Raw genomic sequence first — 17,358 nt, forward strand, 5'->3', positions numbered from 1 at the left:
GGGGGAAAAGGGGGACAGGTCTGCCTGTAAGCAGGAAGCAGTGGCAGGGCTGTGAAAAAAACCCAACACTTTCCAAATCCCTGGAGTTTGACCGAACTTATCCACCTTGTCTAGTTGCACGTGCTCTGCCAGCTTTGTGGAAGCTTTCATCCTGGTGATGCAAGGATGAAAAAAGGCCTTGCTTGATTCTTAATAGTCTATGAGAGTCATCATATGATAGCATGGCGGGCAATCACGCAATCAAAGGTCACAAGACGTACAGCCATTCCTCTTGGCTTTACAGCCGCTTTCCAGAGCCAAGACTCCTTCTTAAACCATTCTGCAGTCAAGTGCAGCAGCACTCCTGCCTGCCAAGCACCGGGGAGCCCTACCAGTCAGCCCTGGAAGAGGCACACCATGCTTTTGACTACAGGCAGCATCAAGAGAACAATAATGGATTTGCAAAATGTAATTAGCGTAAATAGATTCTTACTGACTGCAACTGCAGCTGCTTGGCAACGTAAGAGGGGTGCAAGTCTCACTTTTACAGATATGCTAGGCTTGTATGGAAGGGCAGGGGGTGGAAAGACCTCTTCCAAAAGATACAGAGGAATAGAGGGAAGTTACTGTTGCCCTACCTCTTCTACAAGCTAAAAGCAGAAGAAGGTCTTCTCATCATTCTACTCTTCTAATTGTGGGAGACATGGCTACCTAATTCAAGACACATAATACATACATAAAAGTTTACATAACTAGAAAAAGTCCTTGTCCTGAGCAGCTTATAGCTTTATTAGACTTACAGGTTTATTAGGGGACAGGTGGGCACCTCAGTACGAGAGAGATCTCGAGGTGCTGGAGCGAGGGCAGAGGAGGGCAACGAGGCTGGGGAAGGGCCTGGAGAATAAATCCTGTGAGGAGAGACTGAAGGAGCTGGGACTGTTCAGTGTGAGGAGGAGAAGGTGAGGGGAGACCTCATCACTCTCTGCAGCTCCCTGAAAGGACGTTGTAGAGAGGTTGGTGCTGGTCTCTTCTCACAGGGAATTAGTGACAGAACAAGAGGGAACGGCTTTAAACTGCAACAGGGGAGGTTCAGGCTGGACATTAGGAAAAAATGTTTCACAGAAAGAGTGGTCAGAGAGTGGAATAGGCTGCCCAGGGAGGGGGTGGAGTCCCCATCCCTGGGTGTGTTTAAGGGTCATTTGGATGAGCTGTTGGGGGATGTGGTGTAGGGGAGAACTTTGTAGAGTCAGGCTGATGGTTGGACTCGATGATCCTGAGGGTCTTTTCCAACCTGAATGATTCTGTGATTCTGTGATCCCTGTTTCACAGACAGAACACAGATCAGGAGCTAGACTTCAAATGCTTTGGTGATGGCCAAGGCAAGTCTAGTAGGGCAAGTAGGAAGGACACAAAGGAACAGGAGATGTAACTAATATAAGGTCGAAAACTTCAAGACTATAAAAAATAACACCCACTGCAGCCTTCCCTGACCAAAGCAACCAAGCAGTCTGATTCCTGGGCACTCAAACAAGCCGCTCCTTTCCCCCAGAGACTGCCACCCTGCCGTGGGGCTGCGGAGGGGACGGCAGCCGGTGCCTTGGGCTCCACGGCGCACAGCCCGCGCTTCGCCACTGACCCACCGCTGCCGGAGGTCATGGATGCACGCTGGGTGGCCGAGGCGGGGGGGGGCAGGTTCCCTCCTGCCTCCCCTGGCCTGTTACTTCTGTCAGAGGCCTTTCTCTTGGTAAGCTCTGGAAAGGCTCAGCTCTCAGGGCCCTTACCCCACCGGTATCTACGACTACTTCTTCACTGATTAAAAGCGTCTATGTATGCTTTGGATTTGGCAGAGTCGCCTATCTCCTCACCTTTGTTCCCGTGGGTCAATTTGACTTTCTGGAGCACCCAACCTAAGCCAGACTTTCAGAGCAGATCAAGCATTTTGCTGTTGTTCTGTTCTCTTTTTCTACAAAAGTATAATTCAGATTCTGGGGCCCAGTTCAAGGGCACACAAACAGCTTTTAACAGCCAACTGAGCTTTCCTGCATCTCTGACCGCTGTCCTCCCGTTGGACCAGCCAGTCAGTGTTAGGGAATGCTTAAACCTGCACGGGAGGTGACACATCAAGTCTTTTCTCTGCACTTCAAGCAGTGTTTAGGAGATAAGTGCTGTTTCAGAGTCTGTCACTTCTTTGCTATGTTCCCTTAAGGAAACCAGTTCACATTTCTGTGCCCCACCCAGTGCCTCTGCAACTCTACTCTCTGATCCCTGTGATACATGGTAGATTATTGCTGCATTGTTCTTGGTAATTCTTGATCCAAAAAAGACATGGGCAAAAGCAAGAGTCCTGAGACTTAACCCCATGGTTTCTGTGAGAGCAGCAAGCCAGGGCTGCAGAACAAAGAAAAAGGGCAACATAGCCCAGATTGAAGGAAGTCTGGGTAGCGTTTGGCTACGGCTTTCACTATTTGTATCCCTCCACAGTTTTCATCAAGACTTCATAGAAATTAATCTACTAGGTCAGTTTGATAATAAATACCCAGCAGTGTGGGGGAGAATATCAAGTAAACCAAACATTCAGTATTCCAGAGGTGATGACTAGATGGCCTAGGAGCTTCCTACTCATGACAGCACATAGCACGGAGGTGCAACCCCTGAGCAAACATTGATTTAAAAGTACTGCATAGCAACAGAACAGGCAGCAGCCAACTTGCTCTCGCTTGATTTTGGGAGCTGTAAGACCAGCCAACAAGCCCTCCCCCTCCAACGAACACATACAGCATTCCTGAGGCAAGTGTTAATGCTGGATCTTGACCAAGAAAGGATTCCTACCGACTCAGCGGATGAGAGGATGTCACACTGCTTGCCTCTTTTCACTCGTTTCCCCACTGGCCCATTCCTCCTGTACTTGTACTTCCCCTTGTCTGAGGACCTTTAACACAGTGGCCAGTGGCTACCAGCAGGACACAGAGCCTGCCCGCCCTTGGCAGCAGCTATTCTGACTAATGGAAACAGCAGAAACTCAAGAGAGAGAATAAGGCTGGAAAGTGCTGAAGGGGGAATGCAAAAGGATTAAAACTAGCAAGAGCACAGCTGCATTCAGCATCAAGTTATAACCCCGATTCCCCTTGCTGAGCATTGCTCTGTAACTTGGGTCATTCCCTCCCTCCAGATCACCGCTGGCTGGTTGTTTTCTTCCCCCCAGGTATCATTCAGATGCTCCTGGGATATCACACAGTAAAAAGCAATAAATGGCCAAACAGCTTGTAACTCATGCATACTGCTTTCTGAGAGGGAGAGGGGCTGCAGGGCTGAGAATTCCCTCCCTTGGAATGTGAGTGCCACCTTGTGCTGTGAACAGCAACAGTCAGTGGATAAAAACCAACTGGTCCAGAAAAGAAGATGAGAGAAGGGGGGCGAGAAGCCATCTTTGGAGCAAAGCTGCATTAGGCGTTTTGGCCTTTGGAGATCTTTCCTTCTGGTACCAACCAGCATCACCCTCAACATCCTGCTGTAGGGTAGATTCTTCTTTTTGAAGGGAAAGGTGGGTTACAGTGAGCAGCTACTTGCAGATAAGCTCCGACCCCAAACAGCAGCACAAAGTCTGACCCAGCCAAGTCAGACCTCGAGCCTAACCATGCCCCAGCAGCTACAGCTGGCAGGTGCCACCCCTGTCCTCAGCACAGACAAGCCCAGGGAGAAACAAGGTGCCACCTCAGACGGTAACATTCTGCTGAGTGTTGCGGACATCCACACTGCAGCCTGGTTTGCAACAGATAAGCCTGTAAGTAATACAGGTGTGGAAGATGAACCAGTAAAATGCCACAAGGATTTTACAGAGAAATTTCTACATGCAAAATAGTGCTATCCTAAAACAACGTGCAGGTGAGAGAAGCCAGCTGGCTTGCTAGGGGAAAAGAAAAGCAGGGTTTGAGTTACTATTTGTTTCTTTAAATTCGCTTTGAGGCTTTTACTCTAAAGACTGGTTATCTGGTCAACTTATATAGAGGTGCCTCAAATGAGCTTCTGAAAGTGCCTGCTTCTCTACACTGATTTTTAGGGGAGCTTTAGCATAGTCAGCCTTCTGGAAATGTTTTTTGTTTGTTTGTTCAGAAATGGGAGTTGTTACGGGGTGAAAATGCATTTCAAAGTCAGCCTAAAAGATTTTGCACTGCTATCGATCAATTTAGGTTCAATCTCTTTATAACTTGGAATATTTTTGCAAGCTGGCTATAGACTTGGAGACAGTATTGCTTTGAGTTTTATTCGCTTCAGGGTTCCTTCACAAAACAAAAAGAGGGAAAAAAAGCAGCTTCTGGAAAATATTTCTGTAGCAAAGTATGAATTCCTTTGCAAACACCTTGGAAAGGAACAGGGTGTGAGTATCCTGTTCATGAAAACTGCTCACAATCAGAATCCAGTAACCTGAATTCTGAAGTTAAGACTACGGCTAGGTGCTCTAAGGATTAAAATGCCACAAGGATAATACTGGTTTTCTCTCAGAGCAGGAGTGATAAACCCAGGAAATTCAGAATTCAAGTTATGTTCAAAAGAAATCTGACTGTGGCACACAAATGCACTTTGAGCACACAGATCTTACCCCAAAGGGTCTTACACAAAGCTACACATCTAAGCAGTCCCTCTGTCTGCAGCAAGACCAGAGATCCAATAAGGGTCACCCTCTGTGTACACACTCACAAGGCCGAGTCAAACAGGGAGCTTGATGGATCATTTTTCCCATTAGTGATTAACCATCACAACTGTGTGTGGGCAGGGGGAGTACATCCCGGCTTTGACAGAGCGAGGACCATCGCAGAAGCTTCACAGAATCACAGAATCGTCTTGGTTGGAAAGGACCTTGAAGCTCATCCAGTCCAACCATGAACCTCACCCTGACCGTTCCCAACTCCACCAGATCCCTCAGCGCTGGGTCAACCCGACTCTTCAACCCCTCCAGGGATGGGGACTCCCCCCCTGCCCTGGGCAGCCCATTCCAACGCCCAACAACCCCTTCTGCAAAGAAATCCTTCCTAAGAGCCAGTCTGACCCTGCCCTGGCGCAGCTTGAGGCCATTCCCTCTTGTCCTGGCGCTGGTTCCTTGGCTCAAGAGACTCATCCCCCGTCTCTGCACCCTCCTTTCAGGGAGTTGTAGAGGGCCATGAGGTCTCCCCTCAGCCTCCTCTTCTCCAGACTAAACCCCCCCAGTTCCCTCAGCCGCTCCCCATCAGACCTGTGCTCCAGACCCTGCACCAGCTCCGTTGCCCTTCTCTGGACACGCTCGAGTCATTCAATGGCCTTTTTGGAGTGAGGGGCCCAAAACTGAACCCACTCATCGAGGGGCGGCCTCACCAGTGCCGAGTCCAGGGGTCAGATCCCTTCCCTGTCCCTGCTGGCCACGCTATGGCTGATACAAGCCAGGATGCCACTGGCCTTCTTGGCCACCTGGGCACACTGCTGGCTCCTGTTCAGCCGGCTGTCAATCAACACCCCCAGGTCCCTCTCTGACTGGCAGCTCTCCAGCCACTCCTCCCCAAGCCTGTAGCGCTGCTGGGGGTTGTTACACACGTGCAGGCATGAGACAGTTCATCCCTTATCTTGGCTGTGCGCTCCGCTCCCACTAGCTGACAGCAATCACTCCCCTTCCTACCAAACACCCCTCATCGCTCTTCCCTCTTGGGGGTCCCCCTCTCTGAGCCTCTCAGAGTCCTCTATGTCCTGTCCATCCTGACACACCTTGTATGAGCAAAGCTCTAACGGCTCAGACCAAAGAAGGTCTGTCTATCCCAGCGTGCCACCTCTTGACAGTGGTTGACGACGTAAGAGTGGCACACAGGGAACAGGTTCACACACCCCTTTGATCACCCAATGATTCCACTGTTTCCCCACAACTGACAGAAGCTCAACGGTGTAAACTCACTCCGTTAAGTGGCTCCGCTCACAAATACTACCATCAGTGTTTCATAGGTGTAAATACAGCTTCAGAATTTGTGCTACGAACCTAGAAAATATTAATGTTTTGTGTATTTTTTCTAAAAAAAATAAGACTTGAAGTTTGGGGTTTTTTCAATAAAACGATGAGATGCTACATTTCAGTCTTTCTCTAAACTTTAAAAAATGTTCAGAACAGTTTCATCTCAATTCCTTAGCCTTTCCTTAATCCTTCTCCCATTTTTTTGCCTGCTATTTTTCTTCTATCTTGAGTTCACACCTGATCCTATTTGTATCTACCAAAATAACTGACACACACATATGGTTAGTTTCACCAGAAATTACATTTGTCATCCTGTGCTGTAAATTAAAAGTAGATATACCAACACAGCCTTGGGCTTTTTGCTAGAAATCTAATAAACCTGAAAAGATTTTCATTTTATTACACAACATATTCCCGAAGCTGGAACCCTTCCCCATTAGTCACTTACTCCAGACAGCTGGTTTATCTCTGCTACTCAATACCAGCCTCAGAATTCAGAGTTACCTTCTGCAGAAGAGGACTTGCTCTAGGCTTAAACCTTACGCAATGCAGCATGGAACAGCGTGGATTTTTTTTTGAGGAGAAACTATTTTTCCACTTGATTTTACAATTTCTATATAAAAGTTAACAAGGCAGCTGAAGGGGTACAGGAAAAGATAAAAACCTATTCTGCTTCAAAATACATCCCTTCATCCCCCCCAACGGAAATATACATATTTTTTCATTTCAAAATGGTTTTAAATGAAAGCCAGCACGCAGATAATGCTCAGGACATCTACAGATTTTTAACAACTCAAGATTTTTAAAAACTCATGTATTATTCAGCTATCAGATACACAACTTTGAAAAATAAAGAAAACACACATTGAGCTTTCAGGAGTGATTAACATGACCTCAGACCCTATGTTCGGTCCCATATTTAAATAGGATGCAAATAGTTTGGCTGCTGGATTTCACTGGAGATCCAAAACAGCTGGACTCTACATGACTGCTCTGTGCCACGCCAAGAAGAAAACTTTCAGAAGTATGTAAGTCACTTAAAAGCCTAAATCTGGTTCTTAAAAGTAACTGTAAACCCTGTCTTACTGTTAATACCAAAGGCATCATCAGAGCGTTTTCCTTTCTGGGAGCGTGTAGGTTGGGTTGACAGCCAAGGTTGGATCTCCACGCCTGCCGTTAACTCTGCAGCCGCCGGGCGCTGCGGGGAGGGAATCCCGCCCGGCTGCGCCTGGATGGGCCGTGGCTGACCTTTGGCTCTGAAACAGCTTGGGTGGGCCTTGCACTTGAACTGCTGGAGAGGACTTAAATCTCTGGATCTGGAAAGACTGTCCTTCTGTCTTGGCATCTCAGCGTTAGCCAAGAAATTTTGGTGACCCCGCAGTCCTGCCCTAATGCTGTACACATTTGCTTTATGCAAACATTAATAAAATCATGTCCTATCCAACACATTTCTATGATTGCCATTCTCTACCTCGGATCTACCAATTTACAACCAATTCTGTTGCAGCCAAACATAGTAATTGGAGCAGAAAAGCCTATAAACGCAATTACAAAATAGAATTGACTTCTGATGAACATCATAAAGCATCAGTGGAAAAATCTATGGTTTGTTGGACCCGCTGACAGCTCCACACTTGACTGAAACGCACTACCAAATTGTTTAATCGTTGTTTAAGCTAAAGCCATTCCTGAGCAGCACTGTTGAACTGGCTCCATACCTGTTTCAGCACTGACGTACCTGTACCTGCAACAAGGGGTCCTCCAACACCACCACCTGAGGCACCGTTTCTGTGGCAGGAACCGTTCTGATCGCGTTCCATGCAAGGATGAATCAGTAAAATTAAGAGTTAAATCAAATGCAGCTGCCTCGGAAGAAGTCACGCATTTTCTTTGCCTGTGGGGAGGAGGAGTAACACTGAAACAACCATGTATACTCTGCAATAATAAAAATATTTCATGGGATCAGTGTAAATAAGGTGTGAGAACTGAAGCGTGATGATCACAGAAGTTCCCTTGGTGGGTAGAAACCAGCAGCTACAACAGGCAAACAAGAGCAGATACATAGTGTTGCTGAAGACATACAACCTACCATAACCTTGTTGACTTGTGAAATCAAGAGGTTAGGAAGGGGCGACAGGGATTCTGCAAGGCCATAGGTTTACTTATGACCTGGCCCAAACAAGAGGAAGGGGATTTAGGAAAACACACGATGTTAGCAGATATAATGCAAACTTGAGCGACTTAATTTTCTGCACAGCTCCCAAACTTTCACCCTTTCATTGCAAAAAGGGTAACCAACCATACAAATATGGGGAGCAAAGGAATTCTGTTTCCGAGCTTATTTTAAAGAGCATGGACGGGCAGTGCTAGGCAGAACGGACAAAAGGAAACCAGAAAAAAAAAAAAAAACCAGCCGAAAGCAGACACTTTGGGGAGTACCTTGGGTGCGTTTAACACAGAGTGTAACTGAATAAAGCCAATGCTTCGTGAGCAAGGATGGTAAGCTTCACATAACCCAATACCTGAGCATTCAGAGTACGTATGGAGACAACACCTAATGCCCAACAAATCCACCGGAGGGAAAAAGAAGAAAAAGCATATAAAAAAAAAAAGAAGGAAAAAAAGACAGTGACACGACATCCATGTTCATCTTGCAGAGAATCCACAGCAATTTTATCAAATTTTTTCAAGTCCAAAACCCCTGCTTGCACACTGGAGTTACAGATGAAGCAGAAAAGATCACACTTGATTAGCTCAGAGGGGGACTAATTTTAGACAACATTACAGTAACATCCGACAATCACAAGCTTCTGCTGTTTGCAGAAACATTGCTGCTTCTCGGCACAAGGAACTCTCCAAGAAGTTCTCCAACGTCCAGGGAAATGTCCCTGTATGTGTGAAGCAGGAAAGGCTTGACTCTTGTTTGGTTATTTCCAGTCAAATCACTCCTTAAATAAATGTAAAGTACCTTTCTCTGTCGCTCCAAAGAGACATGGGAGAGGTTAGACTGCCCTATGCAAGGCAGACGGAAACACACTGAGTAATTATCTTTTCTGTCTCTCTGGGATCAACATGAACAGTATCCAATAGGGTTGAACTGCCTCTAATTTATTTTGCAGTGATTTGACTGTACAGTAAGTCTACACAAGCTTCTACTTGAGCTGAGTGCTAAGGCATGTCCCCTCTCCCATACACTATTTTTTTAAAATAACACAATTCCGTAACACTCTTTTGTGAAGAAACAGTGTTTTTTTTGTCTTATGAAGAATCAACACCCTTGCACCTACCCTATTAACTCACCACATCAAGGGTGCGAGTCAGCCAACAGTTGTATCTGCTACCCAAACGTTCAAAAGCTCATCACACTAAACCTGTCCTCAACGGTACAGCAGATGCTCACAAATCCGCAGCCAACCTGCCGTTTGCACAGTGGTTGTAATATTTCCTTTTTAGCCTCACAACCTGTCAGACCTAACACAAAAGTAGTTGACCAAGCCCATCAGTAACATGCTTCCTCTAATTCTTGAACCCATTAAAAGATGTCCTGTGGTCACACTAAACCTACCCAGCTGTTGCACCTTTTACCAGTACCTTGGGAGATGAGATTCATAAAGGCCAAACAGGGTCCCTGTCAAGTAATAAAGGTTAGAGAGGGTCCCAGGGTCAATTCACTACTGACTTCGCAGTGCTTTGTGTTTAGAACTGGGTAGCAAGAACCATCCCCAGGTTGGCAGGTTCTCATAGATGTGACACATTCATCTACTTGTAAGGTTAGTGAAACATCATGATCTGCCAGTTCACGTATAAACGATGAAGAAACCACCATTTTCTGCAGCAGAGGAAGGGCAGAAGAGATTGGGGTTGTGCAACCCCTGCCTACCCGATCAACTTGGGGGAACGCGTAGAATTGTTTTCAAGGTGCCTGCAAGACCAAAAATCTGTGTGGGACACAGCTATGGACCTGTCTACCCTGGAAACGACTAAAAGCTTTTGTTCCAAATTCTCCAAGACAAGAAGGTTGTTCAATGAACAAGAGCAACCCAGAGTTTGATGCCCAAAGAGCTACTTGTACTTATTTCTGCATCAGAGAAGCAGCGGCGCAGCTCTCATTGAGGGGTTGGCTGAACTGTGGGTTAGTAGAAACACCCACTCCAGAAAACAGCTTCCACCTCTGAGGGCAGAATTCTCTTGCCATTTCTTCACCAGCTGTTTCACAATGTGTTTTCATTGCTTGATGCTGGTTTAGCAAGCCCTGAACTTGCTCTTGAGCACACTGGTCACAGAATCACAGAATCATCTAGGTTGGAAAAGACCTTGAAGATCATCCAGTCCAACCATTGACCTAACATTGACAGTTCCCAACTACACCAGATCCCTAAGTGCTAAGTCAACCTTACTCTTAAACACCTCCAGGGATGGGGACTCCACCACCTCCCTGGGCAGTATATACCAACAACGGCTGCAATGTTTACCTGCTCCCCCCCTCCTCAAACACCTGGGTGAATTATGTTTCTGCAAACCAACCACCCCCCAGTAGAACCACCAAGGCTACCTGAGGCCCACGGGGCAGGAGCAGCAGGGAGACCCGAGCTGCCAGAAAAGCTGACTATGGAGCAGAGCGGGGGAACTCGTGTCCCAGAGCACGCTACGGCAGTCGCCTGCGAGGAGCACGCGGGCAGAGCTCCGCTCGGCTCTTCCCAGCTTCTGCTGATACAGCCACATCTCTGCAGGGAAAACGTGAGTGAATTCTGGAGGAAAGAGCTGTGTTACTGTTATCTGCCATCAACTGCTGGTAAACTTGCCACTACAAAGCAAGCCCTTGACAGCACAGCTCTCTCCCCTGTGACCCAATCTTTAATAACCCATTTTTACATGATCTGGTACAATTAAAAACCCCACGAGACAATCCACCTCAACAGTGTCAGCATACTTATCACAGCTTTTGTGTTCAGTCCTCTGGGAACCAAAAGCCCAGGTCTGACAGGAGAGACTGTGCGTTACATACAGGCCTACCCTTTTTTTAAAAAATATATACACTCTGTCCATGAGCCTTTAACAGAGACTGGACATTGTAAAAACCAAGTTACAAGTATTATGTTTAATTCTACACTTAATTCTCTGCTGAGAATACAGAAGGGAAGGGAGATAAAGGCAGACTCCACCATCTGATTTGCAGTCTAACAAATTACTGAGATGCATTTGGAACGGTTTCTTTGAAAAAAATTCTTCATTTCTGTGAGGGTCAGAAAAATGGGCCAAACCATTATGATCAGCTGACGTGCAAATTCACCCACCCGTGGCCATTAACGCTTTCACAGCTGCATAATACAGCGCTCATGTAATTCAAGCTCCTGCTCTTCTGGGCAGAGAGGGTTGGACTTGACATGAAAATACTGTGCAGGTAACAGTGGATTTAGCTAATCCAACAGCACGTGTTTTACAACGTTTCTACACCCTAGGTACAAAAACTCTAAAGCTTAATCCATGGTTGAGTAAGAACACAAGTACCACAGACCAAAGTGCTATACAGTTATGTCAACTGTGACATTTTAGACCTGTTCCAAAGAAATGGCTTATAAATGAGCAGATTTATATGTACAAACAAGTCCAGTGTGCCCAGAAGTTTCCTAACATTCTTTTATTAAAAACAAAAGAGCCAAAGATTGCCCTGATGCTCTTCATTGTTATAAAGCAGACTCTGAAGTATTAAGTGAACTACGTATGAGCAAAGAACTCCAACTGATGCAGAGTTTAAAACTAGGTTTACAATTTCCTATTTTATTGGCATGGATGTATTTCTAAACTTAAAAACCCTTCTGGCAAGTTATCTCAATTTCTTATGACAAAATTTCTCACAACACACAAATATTTACAACATATACATATTTTTTCAGTCTTTTACAACTGGTTCTTAAAAGACAAACAATTTATAGGTTACCACAGAACAAAAGCTGTGACTTAGTTGTTTTTAAATTTCATAAAACTATCATAAGTTAAAGTGAATAGATTTTCTTTAAATTCCTTGTAGCATTTTACAAGTGCAACAGAAAAATATGAAGAACCAATTTAGGATAGCTGCAGTTCATTGGATAAATGTTGCCCGTTGTAATCACATTTTTCACAGCAAATTCTTGAAAAAATAAGCACCAATCATTCTTGCAAAGAACAATTTTATCTAAAAGTATTGAAAAGTGTTAAATACAAGGTGTTTAATTTACATAACAAGCAATAAATACACCATATCCAAACTTTTATTCTGCATACTGCTACCCTTGTACATATAATGTACTAAAAAGTCAGCAAATTGTCAACACCTTTTCTTTTTTTTTTTTTCCTCTTTTTTTTTTTTTTTTTAAAGAAATCAATTTGACTTCCAACCAACGGTTTGCTACTATAACAAAGGCCACAAACAGTACGTCTGGGACAGCATACAGTGTTAAAACTGACAAACTCCAAGGGGGAAAAAAACATCTAGCAAATAAATCGAAAAGCTGTAGATCATTGCTGGTGATATTAACATATACTAGAAAAACCTTAATATGCTGCTACTATGATTTTTTTTTAAATTGTTTAGTCAAATATTGTGAGAGCAAACTAATGCTCTTACTGATCAAAAATAATTATGTAGCCACACTGTATTCTCATTGTCCTGCATGGAAAGATTTGATGCAATTTCTTAACTTTGCTTGAGCCTTTATTTTACAACAGAGCATTACCTCTAACTCAGAATTGCACATAAGAAGGCTATTAAAAAGTACAATAAAAATCTGCACAAATCAGACTTAAGAAGAGTCAGTATGCTGTACACTTTCTACAATATTACGTTGATAGGTGAATAAACAATAAAGAAGTGCTGCCACTAAGTTCTTCAGAAAGTTCTTCAGTTGAGGAATAATCAAATGGAATTTTTGTTGGGGTTTTTTTGTTGTGGGTTTTTTTTTTTTTTATTATTTTTATTATTTTTTTTTTTATTTAAAAATGACATCCAGGTCAGTTTAAGACCTATAAGCTTATGCATTGAGCCTTAAAGACTGATCTTCTCTCCTCCTGGAAGAAATATCAATATCTATTGAATCCTTGCCAACAATAAGCCTTAATCTCTTCGCTGGAGGAAGAGGAATAAAGTCATCAAATTCATCATCATAGTCATCTTCCTCTTCATCATCCTCTTCTGATGAAGATTCATCTGCTGTTTCTTCTTCATAGTGACCATAATCATCTACTTCCATTCTGGACTCCAAAAGGGAGAGAGTTTCACTACAACACATACCGTTTTCATGAAGGTCCTCAGGGTACGTCCCTCTGTTTTCTTCCTCTCGTTTCAGCTGTATTTTTAATTTTGTTGAACTATTGCCTGATCCTGAGTTAAACCCATTATTTAGCTTTGCTACATATAAATTATTATCTTTTTCATGGTCTTTACTTAATTTGATGCTTATTTTTGAAGAATTCATTCCATCACTTTCTTGGTCATTTGCCTTGCTACTGCTATCGTGGCGTCTACGAAGAGTCAGTTTAGGGATCCCAGAGCTATTTTCAAGGATAAGTTGTGCATCATACCTTGTGATTCGTCTTTTCTTTTTACTTTTTGCAGTTCTAAAGCTGTCTTTTGCTTTAAAATTGTCAGATGTTACAACAGAGCAGCCACCAGCTCCAGGGATACAGTCTTTATAGCCAACAGGTGTGTCCACCACATTATTCCTCTCTCCAAGTTCTGAATGAGAACTGATCAAATCTGGTACTTCATCTTTCACGGGTGTATTGTGCATAGTATCAGTTTCTTCTGTTTTTGCAGATGGTTTCACAAGTTTTCCTTGTCGAGATTTCTTTTTTGACATGCCTGCATCGTTTTTCTGGCACCTAATCTCCCCTTTATGTGATGGTCCATGAGCCACATCATTTTCATTTAGTACATGAGACTGCTGCTCTAAAATGTCCAACTGCGTTCTGGTCAAATTATTCTTATAGCTATCCAACATATTTGGTTCAAGCTTTATGTCAGAGGTCTCCTTCAAATTCATCCTTGTTCTCACTGACCTCCTCGTTATGTATGTGCAGGGTGGTATATCACCATGCTCGTGAGCACCTTTCACAGAATTCAGTTTATGTTCTCTGGCTGCATGCCTTGTCAAGCATCCGCTAGAGACTGCAACTTTGACTGGTCCCTCCAATTCTTTATCCTTTTTAATGGGCAAGTTTTTATACAAAACTACTTTAGGCTCTTTGAGAACTAAATTTCCCATTTCGAGCTTTCTAGAAGCATTCTTTTGCTCTGGCCTTTTGCACTGATTTCTCAACTTTATCTTTGAAAGTAAAGGCTTTGCAGGCTTTTTCAGTCTCTTTGGTACCCTGGAATTATTTATATGAGTTAGTTTAGATGAGGTAGAATTTGATGATGCTGGAATTCTTGATATAGACTGTCTTGTTAATGTTCTATTTTTGCTGTTCTTTTTTACGCCAATTGAAGATTTTCTGTTAGCTGCAAAAGAAAAAAGTGGGTTTGTTATGACACTGCTTCACCCTGAGTTTCCCGCTCTCAAATACTGTAGTTATTTCATTTATTTTAAACACTTCATCAAAATCTGTGAAACAGGCTAGGTAGGATGCAGTAAGGAGCGAGACTGCTTAACCTGTAACTCAGACATGAAGAGAATTGTCAAACAAGTCAAAAGTACACCTGAATTCCAGGTACACTTCCCTCGCTGCCCCCAATCTACCAAGTTTGGTTTTTCCTGAATTACTTCCTTCTACCCATTTTTTAAAAAAATCCATCCCACATTATCCCAGTTTTTAGTATTATTCCAGCAAAATCTGAGGATCAGCTTGCTTTAGCATTAACCCCAGAATTTCTTCCTACAGGGGGAGGAAAAAACCCCCAAAACCTTAACTACTGTTAATATTTCCAGTTTCAGGTATCCAGTTGTCTACCACCTACTGTGGTAAGCAAAGGAGTTTTGTCTGCCCAAGCAAAGCTGCAGCTCTAAAGCTTTGTAATTAGAGATCGTAAGAGGGTTTTGGGAAGTGGGGTCTTTTTTTTAAAAAAAAAAAAAAAAATTACAGCAGCAAACAGGAGCCAGATGGAACCATAGTATTTTATGTGGCCCCAAACACGTTTTCTAGTTAAGTCAAAGTTTATTTATGTTTTGCCTATACTGAGGGCGGTGGGGGTGGGGAAGGGGGAAAAGTAAATAAATGATACTCACTGCTCCATGACCAGAAATCTCTCAGGAGCAGCACAAACAAAAATCCCTTCCAATTTCTTCTGAGATTACTGACTGTGCACTTTCACTTCAGAATAGGTACCTGAACTATCAGTCCTGGATGTGGAGAGGGAATATCTGCCCGATTTAAAGGATCTCTAAAGGAAATGACTATTTTTGTTAATAATCTCTAAGAGTATTTATTTAAAAACTGTTTTCCAACAGGATGTAGGTAACTCAAACTATTTAAGTTTTCTTTCCTGAACCGTACTGCTGCATGTGGTATTTACCATAGTTCAAAATACATAATTAATAGAACTTTAACTGACATGTTTAGAAATATGACCCTATTTACTTCTGGTATAAATAAAACAAGAACAGACCACCTGTTGTTCTTGAAACACTTCAGGAAAACCATGAAATTGCTATTTAAATTGCCTTGATTCCTGAATAAATTACAGTTCTAAAGACCAGAACCTGAGACACATCTCAACACTAAGAGAGGAGTTGCATCACGGTGAAAGTTTTTCATGTTTTCATGAAACCTTTAATCCTGCACTCCCCTTACTTACTTGCATTAGCTTTTTCCTGAGTGGTATCTGCATCAGTGTTAGAGCTGACGGACTGGCTGTCTGAATTTTTGCTGCTGTCACCCAACTTTTTAAGTCTGTTCAATCGTTTATCTGTTTCTCTCAGTCCATATTTACTATTAATCACAGGAGTAGGTGCTGGCAATCCCACTCTTGATTTAAAAGCACCAGTTCCACGTCTACAAAGAAAAAGAGGACACAATGTATTAATAACAATATAAACTTAGAACTTTGTTTCATATACAGTAGTTTGAATCCCAGGTATACCTGGGAGAAACCATACCAGTAACCACTGAATTTATTAGTGGGGGCTGTTTTAATCCAATAACTATACACTTACTAAAATGAGATAAGATGTGCAGAAAAACCTTCCATTTATGTCTTGGAAGAAGAAAAACTGGAAAAGTAGGTTTTGCTTGCTTTGTATCTATTTTAGTATCATTTCATAGTCAAATTATACAGGTGGAAGTGAACTACAGTAGTTCAAAATACTACTTATATTAGCTTAGATAATTTAAATTTTTCCTAATGACATCAGGCTAGTAAAAAAATGCCAGCTTCAGTTACAGTGCTTGTTACTGCATCAGCAAGAGTTGAAAAGTCCAGAAAACGGAATAAAATTATCACAGGTCTGTGTTCCTTCATAACTGAAGGACTCCAGTACATATTTACCATGTAAATGAAATGGATGAGCAAACCTGGAAGCAAATCTACAGAACTTAACCAAAAGTGCACCAAAAAGATCAGACAGGATCTCAACCTCCTCAAGAATAAGGTTTATTATCAGGTAGACACAATACTTGTTTTCAAATTAACTGGTATTTGTTTGATATGCAACATTCTTTCAGTATTATTTCGAATTCTGCAAATTACAGGCAGTTTATGATACTAAACTGAACTTGGCACAAGCACCAGCCACTCCAGATCAGAAATGGTGCTATGAACAACCACAACTGTACTCTGACATGTCATCTTTGGTGCCCAGTTGTCTCAGCCAGCATGAACAGCAGGCTCACCTAAAAAGAGTACATGCACATATGTAAAGATATGCAAATTTTCTTGGTGATGACTTTTGGAGACTTGGAAAAAAAAAAAAAAAAGTACAGTGCCAACCTTCCCACAGCTCCCAAACGTACCCCACAGATTCTTAGAAGTCTAGCATTTTAACATTACAAATTAGCACCCTTTACAGCATAGTCAAAATTGGGTCACTTAAAGTTGACTTTTTTTGTGGTGTACAAAGTGACAGTTGCCTCATCAGTGTTGGTAAGGACTAATTTTTCCTTGCTCAACTCCCCTAAATTCAAATCTCTCATATTTGATTGTTGTAACACAGCCTTGTGCCTGAAAAGCAGTTTCCTAAAGTTAGAATTACCCAAATGTTAGCTTTAAAATATAACATTTTCATGTACTTAAAGCATGAAGATGACAAGTTAGTGAAAATGTTTGAACACATGGAATTGGTTTGTCCTAAAAGTATGTCTGTATTACATGAAAATCAACAATCAAAGGAACCTAAGCAAAACCAAACATATCGCTCCAAGTAACAAGGGAAGAACAATCACAGTGCCCATTTATTCAATACTCAACAGCTCCCAGGACTGAAGCACATTTTTACTAG

General features: G+C 42.8%; 1 protein-coding gene across 6 annotated transcripts in view; it reads right to left on the reverse strand.

Moving 5' to 3' along the window:
* Window positions 1-11,570: 11,570 nt before the first annotated feature.
* Window positions 11,571-17,358, reverse strand: part of KMT5B (lysine methyltransferase 5B) — a 30,851-nt gene continuing 25,063 nt past the window's right edge. For all 6 annotated transcript variants that reach the window (XM_074842716.1, XM_074842721.1, XM_074842720.1 and 3 more), the window contains 2 exons: window positions 15,720-15,916; window positions 11,571-14,426 (listed from right to left, as the gene is read on the reverse strand). In XM_074842716.1, the coding sequence (XP_074698817.1) occupies window positions 12,958-14,426; window positions 15,720-15,916 (1,666 nt within the window). In that variant the 3' untranslated portion in view covers window positions 11,571-12,957. The remainder of the gene's footprint in view (window positions 14,427-15,719; window positions 15,917-17,358) is intronic.

Source organism: Strix aluco, chromosome 16 (assembly GCF_031877795.1).
Source record: "Strix aluco isolate bStrAlu1 chromosome 16, bStrAlu1.hap1, whole genome shotgun sequence".
Classification (NCBI taxonomy): domain Eukaryota; kingdom Metazoa; phylum Chordata; class Aves; order Strigiformes; family Strigidae; genus Strix; species Strix aluco.